General features: G+C 33.0%; 1 protein-coding gene and 1 long non-coding RNA gene across 4 annotated transcripts in view; one reads left to right on the top strand and one right to left on the bottom strand.

Annotated features, from left to right (window-relative positions):
• Window positions 1-24983, bottom strand: part of LOC149479529 (uncharacterized) — a 187088-nt gene that overhangs the window by 161214 nt on the left and 891 nt on the right. The window lies entirely within an intron of this gene.
• On the top strand, window positions 1163-24573 carry LOC149479535 (uncharacterized). Of its 3 annotated transcripts, none has more exons than XM_089708049.1 (15): window positions 1165-1997; window positions 2133-2483; window positions 2849-3101; window positions 10870-11036; window positions 12550-12743; window positions 15605-15853; window positions 16095-16369; window positions 16782-16989; window positions 17241-17367; window positions 17784-18003; window positions 18349-18498; window positions 18837-18935; window positions 19014-19221; window positions 19677-19744; window positions 23318-24573. In XM_089708049.1, exons 1-15 carry the CDS (start codon window positions 1621-1623, stop codon window positions 23573-23575), a joined length of 3204 nt encoding a protein of 1067 aa, XP_089564175.1. In that variant the 5' UTR covers window positions 1165-1620; the 3' UTR covers window positions 23576-24573. The 3 variants fall into 3 exon arrangements, with proteins under 3 accessions (XP_089564174.1, XP_089564175.1, XP_089564176.1); XM_089708050.1 differs by having other exon boundaries at window positions 23353-24573; XM_089708048.1 differs by lacking the exon at window positions 23318-24573 and having other exon boundaries at window positions 1163-1997; window positions 19677-20563.

The raw sequence follows: 24983 nt of genomic DNA on the forward strand, positions 1-24983 counted from the left end.
GCTGAACAAAAACTATAGTAAAAGTGACTAAGTATATTCTAAACTACATTATTGCTACATAATAACGATCGTAGGCCTTAATAAAATCGTTGGCGTGCGTAATGTAGAATGTATGGACTTCTTTATCTATTATTAATACCAACATAACGGCAAAAATAGGAAAGACACCGCGATCTGGCGTTTCATATTTCATATAGGTACCTATTTAATATTTATATATGAGCAATGAGCATTTCAATATAGAAATGAATCTTTAAATGGCGGCGCATGGGCGGCGCTCATCATTCCCTCTCGCTTACACACGGCCGTACGGCATGCAAAAAAATAGGGAAAATTAAAATCACTAAAATGTATTTGATTTTCCCTATAATAGTTTTTATCATAAATTTACAATGACAATTATGTATTTGCGATAGTAAATAATGTTTTATTGGAATTTAACAAAATATGTTCTTTGGGAAAAGTTGTTCAGTTTTATGGGCTCATTACAAGTATTATGGGGATTTTGTTGCATTCTGTATACGTAAATATTATGATAATTCATATAAATACACAAGTACCATAACTAAGAAGTTTGTCAATAAACAATTTGAAATAATTAATAAAATGAATATCCATTTAAATTATTTTTATTTTCTTTTTTACTGACCCTACCATATGTCAGTGTCAGCTTTGGCCGCCATTGAAGATCAAAGAAGAATACCTATGTCCGCCTATGTCCTATACTCTAATGCTAGGCGTCCATTAGAGACGGATCGGGGCGGGTCGCATCGCAACGGGCCGTCTCTAATGGACGCGCTGTTTGTTCCTGCGTCCACCTGTACGGGGCGCGGCACCGCCCGCGCCTAGGCGGATTTTATCTAACAGACGCTCGCCGCTCACATCCGCCTGCCTGCGTCCACTAGACGGGTCGGGGCGGGCCGGGCCGCAGCGCACCGCCGCGCGCCGGCAGAAATCCGCCTGCGAAGCGATATCCGCCAATGCGTTGCGGCCCGCCCCGACTCGATCCGTCGCTAATGGACGATGTTTCATACAAAACATAGGCCGGCGTATTTTTGCGTTGCGATGCGGCCCGGCCCGATCCGCCGACCGCCTTGTGGACGCCTAGCATAAAAAGGACTTGAAGATTTTAGATTCGTCTAATGAAACGCGTTTTATTGGATATCAAATTAGGCCAGATTAAAAATAATTTATAAAATTTTTGGAAAGAAATAAATCAATGATATAATCTGATATAATATGAAAATCAGAAATTTAAGTCAACTTTCTACCACAACATATAATCTTTGCAACATTGTGAAAAATATTTATTAATTGTGATATGTCGATCGCCATTGAACGAACCAATTTCAAGATTATGAATATTGGTAATATTACTTCATTAATGCCAATCTCGTGATTTTCGTTTATCCTTCGAGGTTGAAGGTGAATTTGTAAAAAGAACATTTTTTTTTCAATTTTGGCGGGATTGCTGGCATATTGTTTTGTGGATGTAAAACGGCGAACTGTCAGCTGTCGTCGCCTGGCCTCCTCGACGCCGTCCCTGGACGTGCATGTTTCAAGGGTATTTTTCAGCAAAATTAACAGTGCATTAGTGAAATTTCATGTGTGGTACGATCCATGTGGAGATGTGATAATGCGTCGTGGATAGATGCGGATATGGATGGCATGCGATCGTGCTCAAATTACGAGGCCGGTTTTGACGCGTGTGATCCGTTGGAATCAGTGTTTGAGTGGTCAGGGCGAGGCCCAGCGAGGGTGTTGAGGCGGCGGTGCCGCAGTGAGGGCATCGAAAGATCCCCTTACGAGGATGCAGTGCGCGATACGTGTCGATCTGCCGACATCACCCATCGCCACCGCGTTCTACCAAACAAGAGTCACTTTACGATAAACAACGGTCACGATTATCGAATCGACAGATTCCATTACGAATGCACATTGCCTGCTGCTGAAAACGGAGACTACGTAATGGCTCACGATTACGGTCGTCATCATGGGTAAATTATACCGTTTTTTAACATAACCTAATATGAAAATGGTTTATTAATTTGAGAAATCATGCAAGGTTGTGTGTATTTATCTAAATATTAGTCATTCCGTGATTTAATATAAACTTTTAACTTTGATTCTAGGTATCAACAAGGAAGGTCAACATTTCATAGAACAAGCCCTACAAGACCTATAGTAGTAACAACACTGTCCAACTCAAAAATTGAAGATAGCCGTTTACCCAAAGTTGAAGAGTTGTTTGAAAAAGTAGACCAGGAAATGATGGAAGTTCAAATGACAAAGCAACCTTTGAAGTCAATACTCAATAATCCTTTACCAAAATCTCCACCACAGGGTATATTAAAGAAGCCAAAAAACAGAGTATATCAAGACAATAAATCAGTAGAGGGCCGAAGGCGACAGCGAGCTTCTAGTGAATCTGATAATTTTTATTGTAGTTTTCATATAAGTTCACCCATGCCTGGATATGATAGGTATGTTTATAGGTTATATACACATGCCACCATTGTTTTTATTTAAACTGATAAAATAGTTACCTAAAAACTCTCTTCTTACTACTTCTTCTCGTCGTTCTTCTACGTCTTACTACTAAAAACTTTAGACAGGGTTTCACTTTAAGCGTGGGATCTCTTTAATCTGGTTTTGTCGCACTTCATAAAGACACTATTAAAGTGACAGATCCCTGTTTTAAAGTAAGACTGTGTTCAAATTGTTTTATGGTAAGATTATAATTTATCTAAAATATTATTCCTTTATTTCTATAAATAATTAAATTTACATATAGAGTAAGTAAATAATCCTAATTTGTGTAATAAATAGTGGTTTAATCTATTTTCAGCCAAATGTCATATTTGACCAGCAACATGAAGCGAGCGAAAGACAATTCAGGCACAGGATACTCTTACGGATCTGCAGTTGCTGCTCTTAGTTCAGTTCCGACCAATAAAAGCATAAATTATAACAAAGGTGTGAGGTGTTCATGCAAGGACCAAGTTATAGTGACGCCAACAGACGATGTGTACAAAATGCATGTGTTAAGGACTACGGCAATAAACAGTGATACAGTGGATGATATAACTGTTGTTCCTACGGTAAGGATTTTATGATTATCAGCTTGTTGTATTGTTAACTAGCTTACCGCCCGCGGCTTCGCCCGCTTTGTCTAAAACCTTCCTCTTGAATCACTCTATCTATTAAAAAAAACCGCATCAAAATTCGTTGCGTAGTTTTAAAGATTTAAGCATACAAAGGGACATAGGGACATGGGGATAGAAAAAGCGACTTTGTTTTATACTATGTAGTGATGGGGTGAGGGTGAATATTGAACATTTGCCTAAAGCACTGCTATTGTAAAGTGAATCCAATCAATCCAACCACAAAATTTTTTTTTTTCAATATTACAGTCAATCTCTTAAATTTAATTACATAAGAAAATAATGAATATAGTGATTCTGAGAAAACAATACTTAAAAAGATTATATTCAATTTAGGAATTTGGGTCAATTTTTTTCCATATATTTCATTTCTGAGGTTAAACTACCACTTTCATCAAGGTACCACACCACAATTCTTGTAGTATGTCTTCTGAAGGGTGCTTAATCAAAACAATTGCGAATTTAAAAATAGTAGATTTCTTGTGTTGTAAAAGAAAATCAAACCTCTAATATTATTTCATTTGAAACCAATGTTTTCAAATTTTTAACTATGTATATGGTCATTTGAAATTCTCAGTTATCAGTTGCCTTTTTCATTGCTTCTTTTCAATATAAAATGTTTTATGCATGATAATTCAATGGCTCTGATATGAATCAGTTATCATAATGCTGGGTCAATGTTTAGATTAATATTTATTTTTATGGTCCAATATGACACATAAAAAACCACTTCAAATATACAAATATTAAAACTTACGACTATCAACCAATCTCAAATATTATTTATATAACTAGACTTCTTTACGAAGTGCTTTTGAATCATCAAAATACATTATTTGCAATATGTATATCATTGGTTCAATCAAAGTTTATATTTTGATGTTATATTCATCTTAATGAAAATACCCATCAATTCAAAATAGCTTATATCTAAATGAAAAGAATCTAGAATATATCAATTTCAGGCAGCTAATTTCAGGAATTTTATTGTAAATTGAAAATATTGAAAAGCTATATTAATTGTAGTAGCAGATAAATACCTGTTATTTCGAAATTACACATAGATATTTTATTTACAAGTATGCAATTCATTGTTCATTAAGTGATTCACATTGATAAATTGACTTTATTATTAGAACATTTATAAATATAAATTTATAAAGCATTTGAATGCCATAAAACCAAAATATCAATTTCAAGAGAACATTTTCCATTAACCTCCTAAGGACCAATGGCCTCATATAAGTACATAAACACCATCACCATTACAACCCAAAGCACCAAAAAGTTGTAACTAAATTACCAACCACTGTCCTCATCCGATGACAAAATCGAAAATTCGAAATAACTTAAAAAATACCGCGCTTTTCTGCCTATGATCACTGTGTAACGCGATTGGCTGAATTGAACTATTAGGTTTGATAGGTAAATGGGTTATCCAATCACAGAATTTTAAAATACTTTAGTTAAAGTTTTGAAAATGGCTGGTCAACGTAACAGAGGTAAGTTAAATCGTTAATTATCATATTAATCTCTCACTTGATTTTCATTTGGTATTGAAAAATGAATAGTAAAAACAGTACAGGAGCGTATTTTAATTAAATTTAACGAAACAATTCATATTGTATTTTTAAAATTCACGGATAATTTTTATGTGATCATGTGTGAACATTGGTCGTTACTTACAACATTATTTTCATTTTTTTTGTACTCATTTGAAGACATTGGTAGTCAATGACTATAAAACATTTAATTAGTTAATAATTTATTTTGTTGTTTTACAGTAATTTTGAGTGTAATTGTCCTGTTTTATGATTATAATTTATTTAAACTGTCAACAGGAATTACTATTGCAAAAATATACATATATCTTCCTTATTTTTTCAGTTATTCGTGACGATAATATCATCGATTTCCTAGCCGACTGACGGAGATTTTCTTCCTAGTGATGAAGACTTAGGAGACCCACCATTTGTTTCCGAATCGATTTTTAGTTAGCTCATTGATATATCAAGTTCCTAATATTGTACTTCCAATGTTTTTATTTCTTTTTTTAACATATTTTCAGATAGTTTAGATATTTATTACCTAGTATGTAGTAAACTTACACATTTAGAATTTAAGAAAAACTGTTTTTAATTGTTTTGTATACTTTGTAGAGGTTTTTGTATGATCTCATATTTTATAACATAAGTAAATAAAAAAATATACAAGTAAAACCTTATTTTAATAAAAAAATTTTTGGATTCACTTAGGTCTGATGTGATCACATGAGAACAAAATAAATCGAGTTTTTTTTTTCAGAAATGTATTCTATAAGCTATATTTTACACAGATAAAAAATCCCACACGTAAATTTTAACTCTAACAATAAAAAAAATAAAAAAATATCATTGGGTGGCAGGTCTAATGTATTTTTATGTATTCAGGTGAGAACAATGGGTGGTAATGCAGAATAGGATTTTTTTAGCTTGGTCCTTAGGAGGTTAATGGTATTATTGTTTAAGCTTTGTCTTCACTAACCACTGAAGATGCATTCAAACATTTGCATGAATGGATCACATTATGTAATGAACCACTGACCTGATTACAAACATTTAGCATTGTAATGTGACACGGTACTAACATAATCTACAGAGTAATACAGTATTTTTTAAACACATGAAAAAGTTGTCTACCGATTTGAAGTGATCATTTTCATACATGAATGTTTCCGTATTCAAATGTATGCTATGACAAATATATGTTACATGTAATATACGATTTTTAAAGGAGAAATAAAATCCAGACAGTATTATTGTATGGAAGTTGATACAAAATAGATGTTATGAATATGTCTTTATGAGGGTAGCTGCGGCGTTTTTATTTAGCACATGAGTTCTTTATACATACAATATGTAATAAGTTATAATTAGAACACTTTCAAATTCCTTTCCTTCGTTCCGCGCTAAAACTTTAGAAGATTTTCAAACTCAATTCGCACGCAGTGAAAACTCGTTATAACGAGTTGCAATTTATAACTTTTGTTTTTAAGTCGATTTCACGGGTTTTCGCGCCCCGGCACGTCCCAGTACGAAGCTCATTACGGCAAAGGACGCACCGCGTCGTGTACGACGTGTTTTGCGATCTTATCTAACAGATAATAGAGACTAAAGTGGGCTATCCGAGATTACATTATTGTGCGTAATAATTATTATGTGATACGCGGTTTCGCACGTCGTAAATTATTGTTTACGCGACCGCATGGGCGCATCTTCGAGTTTTCGGAAGCGGTGGAATTTTTACGAAGATATTTTCGTTACGCGATACCGAGTGTTGTGTCTTACAGATAATGTTGAAATAGTGACCATGAATGCTTCAGCATTGGACTGAAATAAACTATTGTTCTAATTTATGACATTCTTATTGGTGTTTATGTGATGCCGTCGTTAAAAAAGATTATTTTAAAATTTTGTCACAGTGTAAGTTATTAGAAGTGTTATACAAATTTATTCGTTTTGTTAATAAATTTATAATTTCACTGTTTTGTAAGTGTAGAGCGAGTAAACTTAAAAATAATAAAAATGCAACAACTTTGAAATTTAGTTTTGTAAAACTACCTATATGATATTATTAACAATTGTTTAACGTGTTTTGCTCGTGAAAGTTCTCTTTACGCGCTAAATTTTGTATTTTCTGGAATGCATGATTCTTGAAATTGCATGAAATTAGTATTTCCGGTGCAAAATTTCTAGTCGAAGGTAATTTGTGAACATCTTTGAGCAGTTCCTGCAATTGCTGGCTTGTACTTTACTCGGTCACTAGGGCATTGGTGTATGTGTGCGAAAAGCGACATGGATTTATAGTTTCACGAAAAATATAGTAAAAAGAAGTTATAATTTAAGTTTGGTAACTTGAATCCTAAATTTAGTTTAAATAATTTTTATTATTTACATACGGAACCAATTTATTATAATATTAGGTACTTTTACAAAGTTTTATTTCTTTGGTAGGTAGATATGCTCTTTTAGGGATAACAGAGTTGCGGAAACAATACGAATTTAATTAAAACTCGATAGCTTCAGTGTAAAACTTTCATTTTCATGAAGTTAATAATTAATAGAGTTACAACTTTCAACGAATTTATCAAAACTTTTTACGTATCTTTTCTTTATGATCTATAACAACAGTCATTATTTACGATACATAAATAACGTGCCAATTTATTTTAAGTCTAAAAGGAAATTGATAAAGAACAATAATAATTATTTTTTTACCAATGACTGCGTTTTTGGAGGCAACATGCGATTAATTTATTGACGATTAAATTTAAAAGATACTGCAATCGGTGACTAATAATTTCAAGCCGTTGACAATAAAACAGATAGACATAATGTAAATAAAAGTATTTTTTATAAATATAGATATAATTTATCCTGTACAATATAATAATATATTTATTTTTAGTTATTATTACCTACTCACTATATTACTATATTATTTAGTATTCTGGCTCTCTTAAAAGACCCAAAAAAGTATGTAAACACCATAGTTGGCTTTTATGAGAGGTACACATTCATTTTAACCGATTTCAAAAGAAGAAAGAGATTCTCAATTTGCCTGTTCTTTTTTGGCTTTGTTACTATGATGTAAGGTGTTGTTAGGCTGAATAATTTATTTGTTGTGATTATCAGTTTATTATAGTATAAAAGAACATAAAGATTAATGTTTGGTGCAATGTCAGCGCTAAATCAGCAATGCGACAGCAATAACGTTAATACTTTAATTTTAGATTAACCAAAAAAAGTACTTTATAGATAATAGTTCTTAGTTTTTAGGTAGTGAAAAAATCGGAATTGGTGGTGGCCTAGTACAATAAAGTTTTGAAGTTTGTGGGTCAAATGTTTCAGCATCAATTTATGTCAATTAACAGCTCGACTCTACATTTTATTTACTGGTTTTCACCACTAATAGATGGCTCATTTAATGGTAAATATCAAGTTAGATCCAAACGCTACTGGTACAAATTGGACAATTCAAATTTTTACCGACTTGGTTCTAAGAAATACTGAAATATTCAAATAATATTATTCTTAACAGTAGACAAGTTAGTCGTTTTATATGAGTGATGTACAAAAAAGGCTAATCAATTATTATGATAAGATTAGTTAGAAAATTATCTAAGCGAGAATGATTCAGCGTTATTCTCTCAATTGTTGAGAATAGCATATCCTTAAAATAAGTTGGCTCTTACGAATCATCTATTTTTTAGCATCCTAGTCATCATTTTGGTACCTAGGTACTTAAATAAACTTGAGTCGATAGTTGGGTCGATAAATTAATTTTCATTCAATGTTGTATGCTTGATATTTTGCTCTATAAATAGACTCTATCTTCAGTCTAGGCTCTAAAAAAGGTTCTTCGAAGGAGCCCTGAAAGCAGCTTTTGTTTTGTTCGATATTTAATAATAGTAGCGCCACCTTTGTATATAATATTTGGTGGGATGTCCCTTTATAATTGTTTCTTGGCGTGTATGATCATTCTAAAATAAAATACCGGTCATTTAGACATGTATTACTAATCAGAGTGGCAGGTCGAAGTGGGGGCACCGCAGGAACGCCACATAAAATCTATTTTAACCCGGCTTTATCGGCGATCTAGACAATCGGGTGGCGAAATCTATTTTATTTAAAAAGCTCGTTGTGCCGTGCCGTAAGGATTTGTGGCACCAACCGACGGGCGCCATGCCAAGCACAAAATGTCAATACGATGCATTAATACTGCTACTAAACGCCGCTTGAAATACTTAATCGATCCGCGATCGCGTGCAGTTGGTTCAATATTTTAAAATTACTCGACTGGAAAGTTGGGGCTTTGTCGATATGAACAGTGCGTGTGAAATACTATATGTTTGCCAAAATTGAGACAAGTGTGCTCGTAGTAGTGCGTTTTCGTTTTCCACGTTTTATTCTATTTCAGTGCGTCCCAATTTTGTGTTTTTGTTAACCTTGTGTCAATTCTCACGTGGCAGGTGTAGAGGATACATCTACGGTGGCTTGTTTGAAAATGTTATTTTAGACGGTAGGCTTACTGTAAGAATGCTGCTACTTTATAGCAACATTGTTCATTCACATTTTTCCGCTAATGTTTAATCTTCACACCTTATAAAATGTATTATATTTTTATGGCTTTATCTCTATCATCGTGTATTTACAGTGTATTATGTTTAAGTTGAATATGTGTTAACTTAATGATGTGTTGGTATAAGTAATACGAGATTGTTAAAGCAAATATTGACGATATGCGTTTGTTTTGATTAATAAATTATCTACTTCATAAAAATTAACCTTGAATAGAACGTAAATGACAGCGAAAATCATTCAGATTTATCAGATGATATACTAAGCGTAACATTCATTTACTCTTTGATATTATTTTTTTAACCTTACTGCTATGCTGAACAATGTTTACGTCTTTATCTTTTAATTATTATGTTTACAACACCTGGAGTTGTTAAATTACACGTTTAGTACTAACAATGGAGAATTATATTCGTTAATCGCGTAGGCTTTGAAACTTGTTCACATTTTAATAAATTCCACTTTACAATATAATTTAAAAACATTAAACTCGCTCTTAACATTCACAAAGAATGACTAAATTTGAAGGATAAAGGTTGTAAAATCACGTTCTCAAATCTCAGAGCACGTGGTTTAATTTGGAGCGAATATATAAATCGAGTAGGATTGCCCGTGACATTGAGCACGCGGCTCCGCAGTTATGTAGATTAGTGGACACAGCTGTTTGCGCCATTCTCTCCTCTTAATCCATGAACAGATCAATAAAAATCCGGTATGTGATTATATTATCTACATCTGATGGATGTGTGCTATGTTTTGATAGGGGATTACGAGAATTGACATGTAGATTTTCGTAAATTGATCTGTTGATCGTGGTTAGAATAATTTTTTATGAAAATGTAGTCATGGTGTATGTTTTTTTTTATATTCAAATATTTTTATTCCAATAGATACACGTTACACGTTTGTATTAATGTTTATAAATTTGTTAGATAACATGTAATTCTTGAATAACTATTGATTACTGAAATGTATGAATTACGTACAAAATTGTTATAAAAGCTCAGCAAAAGAGAAATATCGTCTTTACGTAAATATAAATTGAGAGATATTTTGCTATAGTCGAATCTACTCACACCATGAATAAGAAATTGAGAACTAAATACAACTTATAAGTATGTATTACAAATTTAGCTAAAATCTAAAGACTAGACTTCCGTGTGAATTATACACCAACTAACGGTTTATAATCGCAATTCGCGGCACACCGTCACGCACGACACGTTTGCTGAGAAGTGCTCTAACTCTCCTTATTACATTAAATTTGCCAATAAATTGTATTTTTAAGATACAATAGAAGCTTTAATAGTCAGTGAGTGTTATCATAGAAATAGTATCAGTTATGTGATCTAGATTAATGTAGTAAACAAGACGTAATAGGCAGGATTTATCATCTATTCGTATCACGAATTAACAGTACCTACGTATAGATCGCGAATATCTGCTATTTATCGCGAATAAAAAATACTTAAATTTAAGCTATTAAATCAACACAACATACATATTTCTCCCTATAACTAATACATCACCATAAAAACATAAACCGAACCTGCAAAAAATTTAACATAAAATGTCATTGTCTTCAGCCCCGCCAGGACACACCCACGCGGCCCGCGGTGAGCCCCGCTCTGCCCGTGAGTTCTGTCACCGCGATACCGGCGAAAAAGCCCTCCAAAAGTAAAAAGAAGGCGAAAACGAAAAAGATGCGCTCCAATAGTAAAGTCGACTGCCATATCATTGAGGGGGAGGAAGAGTGAGTATTATGTTTGTTTTAGTATTTCAAATTGGGTTATCGATCCGTCTTAAAGCAGCACTTATTTCGGCGTAGAAAAGAGACGGACCTATATGGGTTGTCTAAGGCCGTCACTTTTCCATACTGGAATAAATACTGATTTAAGCCACTCTGCCCATAATCTATAACAGTTCTCAGATAGAGAATGTGGACATTATACATAGTTAGTAGGATAAGTATTTGTACATAGTTTGCATTCCAGGCCGTTATCTATTACTCTGTAGATCAAACGGTAAATAACAATGTATATGTAGCTTATTTCGTAATATTAGTGTCATTTATATAACGTTTCGTATGTTAATTATTAAGAATAACTCGAAGTTATTAACAAGGCATGCAGAAATACCATACGTATTTCCGTCTACTAAAAGCGGCGGCTATAAAGAGATCAATCACTTGTAAAATTTCATGATTCACCAGACAGCTTTCAATGTTTGACTGCAGTTAATCACTCCTTAGCTGTAATACGAATTTTATTTTCCTGACATTAAATAGTAATATCCAATCTCGTCATATTGAAAAGATATATGTACATCTACCCTCATTATTTTCCATCTTTTCGGGTACACACAAAAACATACGCCTAGAGTCTAGACAGAATCTGACCTACTTGTTTGTTTGATCTTCTTAAAGATAAAATAGCCAATTAAAATATTTATCCGTTTATAATTTAAACAACTGTGAAATCTGCACTAATATCTATCCGGTCTAGTATACATTTTGACAGTAATTAACCTTATTTATGGCGTTTGCGTATTCAAACTTGTTTAGGATTGTGATATTAATACGTACGGTGGGGGCGTTTTGCAGAATTCTAGAAAATGTGTAAATCTTGGTAAATTATAGCATGCTTCTTCCTGGTTCGCACGAATTGAATGTTAGTAACCTAAGTCAGAATATGTTGCTGGCGGACGGTTCCAACCTTAAATACAGAAACAAAATCATATTTTTTTCTGTCAGAAGATTTTTATGTGCCCGCGTTAAGTAGACTAGAGGATCAACAGGTCGCACGTGTATTTTAATCTATTCATGAGATCAGATAAGTAAACGTACCGATTGGTACCGAGTTCTACCTGCCTTTACTATCTCAGTGTCATTGGCACTGTTATGATTAGAAATTATACTATAGTTCTCAATTTTGCGCGCCATTAGCTTTTATCTTAAAAATATGTATGGATAATAAGAACGGAATAACAATAACAACCCTACCTATCCAACATTCCTGTTCAATTCCAAAAGATTTTATTACAATGTAGTTAAAATAACAAACAACTAAACACCGCCTACTTTACTTTAGGTGTGTATGTGTGGTTGTGGTATGGGATTTGCCAGACACCAACTTTCAAATAAAAAAACAGTTATCGAAATCGGTTCACCCAGTCAAAAGTTCTGTAATAACAAAGCCAAAAAAATACAGTTGAATTGAACCTCCTCCTTTTTCTTGAAGTCAGATAAAAATAAACATTATTTTCAGCTCGCACAGCCGGTCCCCATCACCAGACGCAGTCACAGACTCATGGCAAATGGACACAGACATTACAGACATAGAGAAACTAGAGAAGCCCCCGCCCAACGGCACGAAGAATGTTCTAGATCAGAACTCGGTCACGAAGATCACTAATAAACTCAATGGCACTGTTATGTCGCCGAAGAAATGTTTGTCCAGAGGTATATAATGTTTTGCTGATTTTTTTAGAGATATACGTAATGATAAAAAAAGAGCGTGTGTGCCGAGCACACGTATCAGAAGTAAAACTTCTTTGGCAAGATTCAAAGATACCAAAATCCTCTCCTTACCTAACCGTTAAGTCATAGAGACTTGACGGTTTTTGCCTTGAAATTTTACCCCCAACGAGCTTAAAGAAATTTCACATCAAAACATTCAATTAAAAACGTCCGACATCTTATAAATTTCAATTTTCTTAATTCATGTCCCATTAATGTCTTCAAATTGCTAATTTAAACATTAAACATGAAAAGAAAAGCCATTAAGAAACTATACACACCGTTTTCCCATTAAATCATCAACTAATAAAACATTGATCCGACATGATGAGATAATAAAGGGGTATCATTTAAGCTATCACCAATTTAATTAGTTTTGTGTTTCTTAAATAATAGGGTTTGTCCTCAAAATAGTAGATCTGTCACCAAAATGTAGTCACCAAACAATGCAAAATCAGTTCCACAATAAATCACCTAAAATCCTGCGATATAAGGTCTAGTACCAAATAAATGTTTTTGTATGTATTATAATAGGTGTGTCTTAATAAGTATTTAAGCAAACTAATTTAAAGAGATCACCAATAAATAATAATATGTTACTAGAAAATTTGCATTAAGTTCAAATAAAAAATTAGAGTTGTCATCATCGTTTCAACCAAAAGATTCTGCTACTAGTCTAGTTAAGACTCCCAAGGTTCTAAATTTCCACTGGTAGTATAAATTATATTTAAATATTTTTTTAGCAGAGTAGTAAATAAAACAATTAAAGTCAAAATAATCAATATTTATCGTTTAAAATAATTACCAATGAACAATCAGCGCTGGTTTAAAATAGCTGGCTTATGGCTAGCAGAATAGTAGATAAAACACTTAATTAAAGTTAAAATAATCAATATTTATTCTTAAAAATAATAACCACTGAATAATCAGTGCTGGTTTGGATTTCGAAGGGCGCCCCCTTTGATCATTTTTTCATTAAAATTATAAATTGATGTATTAAATTGGTAACGAATACTATTAATTTAATATCTGAACGAAATAAAATGTTACTACTCTATTGGTGACAAAATATCAAATAAAAAGGAGTCGCAGTCAGGGATCGATAATCGATTTATTTGGTGACAGATCTACCATTCTGAGCACAGAGCTATTATTTAAGTAACAAAACTGTTATTATAAGAACGAAGTTTATATTCATGTAATGCAATATAATTTTATTGGTTTTCGATCTCTTATTTTACACATATATTAACATTAATTTGATAATTCAAACCTGGGAACTATTTTTGTTTATCTGAGAACGAAAATATTTCGTGGTGATAGATCTATTTATTAGGTGATACAACTTGATGACAAATATAAATTTTGGTGATAGAAAATATAGTTCCCATAATAAAGTCACATGTTATATGACGATACATCATCATAGTGATATAATTTGCGTGTCGAATTATTCATTCATGTGTACACGCAATTTGGCAATCTACAGTTTTTTCTGTGACGTTTTGATTTCACAACGCGAAACGTCATGATTAGCATGTTAGTAATGTATCGGCTAATTTATAGGTATAAATAATGCAAATTATAAGAATTTCCATTTATTTTTTAAAGAAATGTGATTAGTTTTCAGTAGTGTTGAATATGTTTGAATTGTAATTTGGACAAAATACCTTTTTGGTGACAAATATATTACTATTTTTTTTAAATTCTTCATTTATTTATTATAAATTCTACTATAAATTATGGCCTTGAGTTAGGCACTAGAGACTGGCCGAGTTGATCCCGAAAGAATATTATTACAGGCCTCTTTATAGTAAATCTTCATTCTACATATTAAATATAATACACACAAGAAGGTTTTGTTTTCAAATCACAAACATGTGCGAGAAATGTTCCAGCAGTAATTTGCCGTAATTAATTTTAATTGTTTTTACATAGACTTTATCGGCGGTAATTTAAACACGTAAATGTTCACTTAATTTTCAGAAAAGACGAGCCAAGATCAATTGTTTCTAACAGCATTACACACGACTAATCCTTTCAAAGCACTGCCGTCACGCAAAGGTTGACTTAAAATAACTTAATAACTTGGCCCATTATTTATTTAGTATCTATCGTATATTCTAGATTGATCTGGAATTTATATTAGCGGAAATTAATAAAGTTTTAAGGCTAAATATCGCATAGTTTATTAATGATTGTAGTCTAGTTTTCGTTTTAGTTTTAGGCTTAATTATATTAGTAGTATGAAGACGTTTTTATGTAGTACTAGCTTTCCGCCCGCGGCTTCGCCCACGTTTTCAGAGAAAAACCCGTTCCCGTAGGATTTCCGGGATAAAACCTATCCTATGTCCTTTCTCGGGTATCAAAATATATCTATACCAAATTTCATGCAAATTGGTTCAGTAGTTCAGGCGTGATTGAGTAACAGACAGACAGACAGAGTTACTTTCGCATTTATAATATTAGTATGGATGTTTTAATATACAGTTAAAATTCTATAAAAGACACGGATATGCTTTCATTGGAAGATGCATTTTACTGTGTTATTTAAGTTGAAAGGTTTATGTCTATTTCAGTTATATTTTTATGACTATTTCTATAAAATAAATTGTAGTATCTATTACATTGTTGAATTAAAAATATTCAGAAGTAGTTATTTCAATAATAATTAATCTTTGATTGGTAAAAAGTAAATTGAATTTTTTGTTGTTATTGCAAAGATAAATTAAAAACAGACGCTAACTAGCAACAAAACTAAATGTAATACATGCATGAAGAATTAAAATAAACATACATTACAGATTCACCACTCAACCTCCCAGAAACTCTAGGCAATTGTCTTCGTCCATCCCTGTTTCCACGAGTACCGCCATATTTAAAGTTCATAGCCCACGACGATACAGTACCGTTAAAAGTTCCCGCGGCTATACAAAAACATTTAAAATGGAAGCTAACTACAATCACGCCGATAGTTGTTAAGAAAACGTTGATGAATTCTGGCTTCCGATTGGTCAAGAGCGAGTGTGATACAGCTGAATGTCCGCAGGAAGGTATGTAACACACAAATGTATTATTTTTTAGCTTCACAGGAAGATAGGGCATAAATTTCAACAAAGTTCTTGCATTATTGTTCACATTGTTGAGACTAATAAAATAATCTCGGTTTGTCTGATCTTTTAGTCTTAAATATCCTATACTGGGATTTATCCTAATAATTATTATTTTAATATTACATACTATTTTATTAATAATGCTCGAATACGAGAATTTAATATGGAAATGCCCTTTCAGAAACAGTAGAATGGGTCGGTATTTGGGGAAAGCACATGAAATCGTTGATGTTCAGAGCAATCAAAGACGGTCAGAAAATGAACCACTTCCCCGGCACCTTCCAAATAGGCAGAAAAGATAGACTGTGGAGGAATTTACAGAAATTATCAAATAAATTTGGCATTGATGAATTCGGTATAATGCCCAAAACGTATGTGCTGCCTCACGATTTGAAGCTATTGAAACACGACTGGGAGAAATACGCGGCGAATAATGAAAGGTGGATTATTAAACCGGTAAGATATGTATTTTTCATGATCAAAAATATTATTTATCGAACTAAAAAAGTATAAAAAATTTGAAGTTGAATTCATTTTATGTGTATAAGTAATGCCTAACACGGAAACGTCGCCGTACAGAAGTGTATTTAGTTTTAAGAGGCCCTCGGTTGAATTATTTCTTTTGATCTTGTTTTGAAGCTTTTGTTGCTTTGATACTAATAAATTTTGTTACAAATAATAATGAACTAATTAGTTGGTCTAGCTTTCTTGATCTGAGAAAAAAATAGTCTATGTTGTTCAGAAAAGATTAGCTTTCAAATAGTTAAATAATTTTTAAAATCGATGTAGTTTTTAAGTTTATCCATCACATACAAAAATACAAATCTTTCCTCTATAACAGTAGTATATTGTTAAATATATCTTTCAGCCGGCATCAGCCAGAGGCACAGGTATAAAGGTAGTGTCACGCTGGGCGCAAATACCCAAGAAACGACCGGTTGTAGTCCAGCGCTATGTGTCCAAGCCTTACCTGATCAATGGTAGCAAGTTCGATTTGCGGTTGTACGTGCTAGTCACGTCTGTACATCCGCTTAGAATATATCTGCATAAGGACGGCCTTGCGAGGTTTGCTTCAGGTATGGTTTAATTAGAAATTATAGGTTTTTTAACGGGTTTCATTCGGGATTTAGTCATTGAGTAATTAAAGATTTTTTTAACGAATTTTATAATGCGATTTTCGCGTAAAAACGGTTAAAAAACATGTTATGCATATTTCATTCATTTTCAACTTACATTGAATAATTTAAAAAAGATGGTAGTTGTAATTAGTTATGTAAGTTTTTATGCCTCAAAATAAGAAAAACTTATTGATATTTTAATATTTCAGTAAAGTACAATTACGAATTAACATCACTCAACGATAGATACATGCATTTAACAAATTACTCAATAAATAGATTGTCTAAAAACTACACCCCTAATGAGGACTTTGCGGCTTGCGAAGGACATAAGTGGTAAGTTATTTGTGTTTTTTTATCAAAGTTTTGTATCATAGACTATTTAACAGAAATTAAAAACAATAATTATAGAGCATCTTGTGTGTTGCTATAAAATTTTAGCGAAAAATAAATTATTTTAAATCTTATCAGATCACATTCTGTTACCATACTTTCGATTTAAAATATGTGAACAAACTGATCACTTTAATTTTACACAAGCTATTTTTAAATCTGTTTCTAATATCGTTTTTTTATATATTCCGTCTAAAATGTTATCTTGAGTAGCGCGTAAATTGTAGTTATGTTAATCCCTACATTCGCAGTTACCCTAAAGCACTATGCAGTAAAAATACCTCTATAATCAACAAGACTATATTCAAACAAACCAATTCATTATTAGCTAACTTAAATCATGAAATATATTTTTCCAGGACGCTCCAAACATTGTTCCAATACCTAAAGACTGATAAGAACGTAGACACGGACGCGCTATGGGCATCCATAAAGGATCTAGTAATAAAGACTATTATATCTGGAGAGGCCAGTATTAGTTCCCTAACAAAGGCCAATATCACGTCTAGGTATAATTGCTATGAATTATTCGGTATTGATGTGCTGCTCGATGAGGATTTGAAACCTTGGTTGTTGGAGGTAAGTTATATATTTTTTTGTAGTATTGCATTTTACTTTGCTTAAATCTTTTATACTAATTGTTCATGCGATTTTGTTTTTTTTGACAAGAATATATAGAAAGAACTAAATATAATTTTAAATTAAAACAAGATACATCGTGTGAACTAAACAATTTATAACATTAAATTATTCACATAATTTATCTGGTTCATTTGTTTCTTTCAATCCTTTTCTTAACTAGAGAGAAAATTGATGTCCAGAGAAACTATAGGCAGGCTCCATAATTGTAATCATGTATTACTTGTTCAATGTTCAATCTGTATTAAGCCAAAACATTTTATTTTATTTTATCTATAATTTTAGGTAAACATCTCACCCAGTTTGCACAGTGCATCCCCACTGGACATTCACGTGAAAGGTCCGTTAGTTTCCACTGTACTCAATATAGCACAGTTTCAAGTGCCCATTAAAACTAATATAGAAATGCTGTCCAAGGATAAACCTCATAAAATGGTGAGTTAGCTTATAAATGTATAAATCGGTAAATAAAATATTGATTAACTATGTATTTGCAGTTAAATCTAAAAAGACTGGTATGATTTCCATATTTTATTCTGTTATTAAGTACATATTTAACTTTACTTCACCCTAATAATTGTCTGTTGTATTACTTGGGGTAATTTATACTTCGTGTCTCGATTCGAATCGATTTAATTGGATATAATATTACTTTCGTTTCTGACAAAAATTGATTTAAGAAGGCTTTATTTCACAATTTTACAGGTTATTAAATGCCAGGATATTAATTTAATGTACTATGTAAAATATAAATATACGTATTTTTATTTAAGGCCGGTTTACCATACGACAGCAGATTGTACACGGTATATTTATCAAAGGAAGAAAGAGATAAACATATTATTTACACAAATATGGAAGAACGTGATATGGTAAGTTAATATAATATTTTTTTAACTACTTACCGGACACCCTGTGTAAAAACCTGTATAACAATTATTACTTTTCAGTACCTCCGAGACATTCTATCCACCCTCACACCGGACGACGTGCGTCACCTTATACAAGCGGAAGACGAGTTAACACAAACGGGCGATATGGAAAGAGTATTCCCCACAAAGGAATCGCATAAATACTTGGGCTATTTGGCCGGGCCTAGGTATTATAATCGGCTCTTTGACGCCTGGGAGACAAGATATGCTGATAATCGAGATCCTGGTAAGGTTTTGTTGATTTTGATCGCGTTATTGGTACATTTGTATTGTGTTTTTTTGTTTATTTTTGCATTGGTTGTGTTATCTATAGATATTTCACTTTTAAGACAGCATAGTGTTAACATGTTTAGTATTCTTTTTAAGGCATTAAGATCGTAATTAAGTATTATGCTATCATGTTTATGATATTACGCATTTTGCAATGATATTATGTGCAATAGTTGTATACAATATTTGACTAAAGTAATTAGCTTACGTTATGAAGTATTTATCCAGTTGGGTTGCTACAACTATGTTGCGTTTAGACTACATTATGATAAAAACGAATGAAGCCTCTGAAAAGGGCTAGCGTAATTTGTATATTCTGTCTTTCTACTTTTTAGAGCTTAAAAATAATACAAATGTTAGATAGACAATAAAGGGCCCGATTAATCTTAAGCATCACAACGCACATTCCAGGGCTGGAGCTGCTCCGCAACCTGTGCGACATCGGCTACCACCTGGAAGTGCCGCCCGTGCCACTGAAGGTAAACACTCTGTCAGCACACACCGCCCCGCTACCCTCACAACTTTCTGCAATGTCAGCACCGCTCGCACTGTCAGACCTGTCAAACTTTTCGACACCGCTCGCACTGTCAGATCTGTCAGAACCTGCAATATTGTCAGCACCACCCGCCATGTTAGAATTGTCAGCACTGACAGCACCGCCTGTACTGTCAAATCTGTCTGAGTACGCAGCACATTCAGCATTTTCAGTACCGCCCGCACTGTCAGATCTGTCAGAACCGACTAGCCTGTCAGACATGTCAGCGCTGTCGGCGTTTGTCGCGTTGTCAGCGCTGTCGGGGCTGAGGCGATGCGTGCACGCGTTACTCGCTTTTGTGTCCCTGTTGAGAGCGCTCGTGTGGTTGTCTTGATGTTTGCGTTTTTGAGGTTTTATTACCTTTATTATAGTGTAGTAAATGAGTTCCAAAAATAAATGGGCATAAATGGGATATTGAGTCATTTATTATGTTGTGTTTCAAGATAAAAAGGCCGATTTTAAGTTTTATAATTAGCAATTGATTGAAGTAAAGGTTAATATGATTTTATTAAAGAAACCTCATAAATGCAAACATTTTAAACATATCGGGTTACTGTGGTTTCGGGTTGTGGTTGTTGTAAAGTAAAAATAGCATAACATTACAGATATTCATAATTCTAGACTAGATACAACAAAAATGTTTAATTTCTAGTAAAATTAAACTATTTTTACTTTACTAACGACTCTTTCAGTTTTTGTCTCTTGCGTCCAATTCCATATACAAATAATTTATTTAATTTTATATTTATTTATATTGGCTTGCTCTATACTTAATTCCTATTGGTTCTGTGACGTCATATCTATTTATATTAATATATATTATAATATATTTATGCTGTTATATTTATAATTGCACATTCTTTATGACATGTCCAATGATCCTATTTTCTATGTTTTTTTGCTATGTAAATTTCAAAATTTATATTCTAATAATTCTTTCATCCAAAGTGTGATATTCTTGTTCTTTTTTTATAAAATCCTGTATTTGCACCAATTTCGTATTTTTCCGAAATCTAATATCCGTCTCAATGATAATGACAGCTAAAAATTATATTATTTCCTAGCTAGGATTATTTTAATGTGTGAAATCGTTAATATTTTCATTTATTGTCTTTTTTAACATAACTTTTGATTACCGCTGACCGTCAGGGCAAAGTGACAAGCGCGATTAGGAGAACGTACTTGGGTTGTAAGCGCGTCGCTCACAGTAAGTGCGTAGAACGGAACGCAACCACAGTGTGGCCGAGACCAACTGAGCGACACTTTTGTTATCTGTATTCCGAATCTAGTGGTGCCATAGACAAATATAGACGTTTCAAACTTAGACATAGACTCCGTTATACGCTAGAAAAAAGTAATCTACGCTAGGTTTTTCAACTGTTTTAACATTGTGTGCTAGATATTTTCAATATTGTTTGTCGTTTGCATGACGGGAAATTTTAATGAATAAAATTCCTCCTTTTGTATAATTATTAATGTTCCCTTCAACGATACATGGATCTGTATTTTTTATTAAATGCTTTAAGATTTGTAATTGATTTAGCTAGGTGTGTTATCAACATGGTTTATTTAGTACAGTAAATGACTTTGAATTTTACCTCGTACTGTTCAATAGATAATTTTTCGTAGTAAAATTTATTGTATTGAATACAATTTTAGTAAATAAACTAAAATTGATTTGGTTTTAACATAAAATATATCTAGTCATTGTTTATCAGATGTGTAGAATAGACTAATGAATTATAGATTTTGTTAAAGTATATAGGATTCATTGGATTTAATTCGTAATTTATATAAAAATATCATTCACTGCCATATTATGATTAGTTTAGAAGAGTTAATATGTTAATTAAATAAAAAAAGTTGAAGGATTAGGTAAAGTTATAATGTAGCCGCTAAAATATTGTTGTGTGATTGTTTTTTAGTCGGCCAAGTATTGGGAGCTAGACAATGTTTGTGAAATTACTCTTTTATTATCCGCATCCACCGTCTGAAGGTAATTAAACATATTTATATGTTGATAGAAAAGTATATGTGGTTGTATTTTACGGCGCTTTTGAAATATATTTTATATCGCGTGTATAGTCCATTTTATTTGTATATTTTTATGTTGGTAACATTAAACGTATGTACGTATTTATATTTGTATTGTTATTGTTTTATCGCTATTCAGCTATATTTTATTGTCATTTGTGTTTCATTTTATTCATTATAACATGTCTGTCGCTTGAATTAACTTCCCAAATAAGATAGCAGTCATTCTATTAAACTAATGCTTGTTATATTCAATCATTTATCCGTACAATTATATAGTTTTGATTTTCCACTATTACTATCCTATACTACCACGATATTTTACAACTAGATATTCATTATATTAAATACTGCTTGATATCCCCCTATTTTTATATGTCACATACACAATTACTTACATTCAAACTCTTGCTTCAGACAAATTCACCTTGCTTTTGGTGGAAGGTAATAATTTTATTCATGTCATTTTATTATTTTGCATGTGTGTCAAAGTCCATTTTATACGGGTAGAGTAATTAAACACAGAGGCAGTATTAAATGGATTTTTTTCATTTATGTTGTAGTCGTAATGTCATTATCCGTAACACTCCTCACGCTTCCCCAAGTCATGCTTCACACTTCAAATATTAGTTCTGTAAATTGTCACCTACTCGTAATTCTGTTGTAAATTACTTTCACAATCAAATTTGGTTTACATTCGTTACAATAGTTACCATAGAACAAACGCTATATAACGCTTTAGAAATACATACTTTTTTTAGTTGTAAATATAGTATTGTAACTGTTAATTTTATTATTTCGTTTCTAAAGCGGTTATTAAGCGATTCAGTAAAGCTCTGCCCAGAAAGGCGATTAAGCGTACGTTTAAGGTTACATTGATGCGTAATATAGAATACGTATTTGTCTCTGTTTATTGTGCTTCCATTAAAATAATATTTGTTCAAAACGTAATCAATGTAGCCTGAAAAAAAGTATTGTATGCTACGCTCGTACTGTTGTACCACGTTCATAAGTTACGAATACCTGCGCAGTAGCTCTGTTTTTATTCGTGTGTTCTTTACGTGCTCACAAAGTTAATTTTTTTAACCTTTTTAACTGCATTTTGATTTGTTCCTTGAAACAGTTAACCAGTTTTATCTTTTTTTTCATGGAACACACAGGATAAATGAACAAAATCTTCTTGATTAAGATATCTATTCATATAACTTCTTGGTTAACTAGATTCCTCTATTTTGATATCTCTTAACAAATAAGGCATTTTTGTTACCATCATAGTGTCGATTTTTCTTGCTGCGTGTTCATCGCCCACTTGTATGTATTGGTTAATTCATTGGCCCACATACTGTAGCAACACCTATATAGCATCTGCGCAGGTGCTATCCTGTACGTAACCATAACGTCGGTGCGACCGTACGCCGGGCAGAGTGTAATGGTGCCCGCTCCCCCTCCCCTCCCCTCCCCACCCCCTCCCGCCGTGTTGTAGTGCGCGGCGGCTGAGCTGAGCGCGTTGGATTGCAGAATGACGTCGACGCGCCGTCGCCCGCGCCCTCGCTGCCCTCCCGCGGCTCGCTGGCCTCAGTGCCGGGCCGCGCGTGCTCCGAGGTGGTCGTGCCGTGCGCGCCTCTCCCGCAGCTCCCGCCCCTCCCGCCCGCACGCGCGTGACACAGACCTCAATATGAATAAGAAGAACGAACACGTTGAAGATGTGCCTGAGCAAAGGGAATGTTCCAGTGATTCTTGAATATCCAGTAATTCCACGATAAGAAGTCCAGAAAAAGCAGCGATCAGGATTGAAAACGAATACCATACCACCCCAAGCATAATTATACATAGAGAATTGTCCAGTAATAAGTGAACTACATATGCAGTGCAATAATCCCAGCTTACAAGAGAAATGTTTAACTACCCACTTTAAAGTCTAATGATGTCCACCCCAGATGCTTAACTCCTTAATTAATATAGTAATGCTTAACACGATGATACTCCAGATGATCTTCCTGTATATCTTAGCCCTATAACTGAAGACAATACTAGAGCAGGGATAGCGCAACAAAAAAGAAAGATCTAGAACCTCCGCAACCAAGAATAATCTAGAATGTTCTAGAAGGATTTGATTCTGATACCGGTCTCACTCAACGTTGCCGTAGCATACGCAAGTCAGGAGATGGATAACTTCAATCCCAGCATACTCCATTCGCTTTTATTTTAATGCATGTTTTTTAGAAACTTCTAGTTTTACTACAATGTTTAATTTTGTGTAATGTCGGATAATGTTGACTATTGTATACCACGTTTGAACTAGAACGCATGACATGAAAACTTTGAATTCTTAGTTTTAAAAGTTAAAAAGATATTTGTCCTGTGTCCTAGTTCCCCTTAGCCAAGAGCTTATGTAAGATTGTTGTGAAATTTTAAAATAAAAGATACTTGCAAATTTCAATCTAAATGTATATTGACATTCCCTTCTAAAAATTATAATATGTTCATCTTTAAAATAATAAAAAATGTAAAATCGAAAGAAAAAGACAAAATTAGGGTAAATTTAAGGTTTCCTAGCTTGAATGTAACCCGAAAAAAAATCTACGAATGCTTAAATTCATTAGCGGTTTTACAGTCGATAAAAAATTGGAATGTCGATAGTTAGGTATATGTGCACAAGTTGATTTTCATTGCTTATAACAACGTTATTAACGATATAGTCGAAGAATAATGAATTGTTTTCAAAAATTGTTTTTAGCTGTGCAAAGATAAATGAAAAAAAAATCATCGTTCCTTTTCTTGTTTAATTAGTAGAGCGAAAAGTACACATTTATGTCCTAGTGAACTTCCGTACTGTGGTTCGAAACTATGAGTATGTAATCATTTTGACCACTTTAAATAAATAGTTGAGCAAAAGAAGAAATAAAATTTGCTATGAATGAGAACATTATCTTTCAACATTCGTTAAAAATTTATTATGAAGTAAAAATAGAAAAGATAAAATTATCTTAACAAATTCTAGGCAACGAGAATCAATTTATTAAAGTATGTGTTCAATGTACACCTAGTGTTGCTAGTATATAGTTTGTTTGACAAGTATGTGATGTCGACAATCGTGTTCGAAATTATAATACAATTCTAGTATGGAACTCTGCCTTTACAGCATTTCT

Source organism: Colias philodice, chromosome 20, assembly GCF_061535455.1.
Source record: "Colias philodice isolate Cphi_HAF_F1 chromosome 20, ilColPhil1 Martin Lab GWU primary, whole genome shotgun sequence".
Classification (NCBI taxonomy): Eukaryota; Metazoa; Arthropoda; class Insecta; order Lepidoptera; family Pieridae; genus Colias; species Colias philodice.

Coding starts and splice junctions, on each gene's coding strand:
- LOC149479535 (XM_089708048.1), top strand. CDS start 1,621: ATGTGGAGATGTGATAATGCGTCGTGGATAGATGCGGATATGGATGGC. Junction 1,998..2,132: donor GATTACGGTCGTCATCATGG/GTAAATTATACC, acceptor CTTTGATTCTAG/GTATCAACAAGGAAGGTCAA. Junction 16,990..17,240: donor CCTTGCGAGGTTTGCTTCAG/GTATGGTTTAAT, acceptor TTAATATTTCAG/TAAAGTACAATTACGAATTA.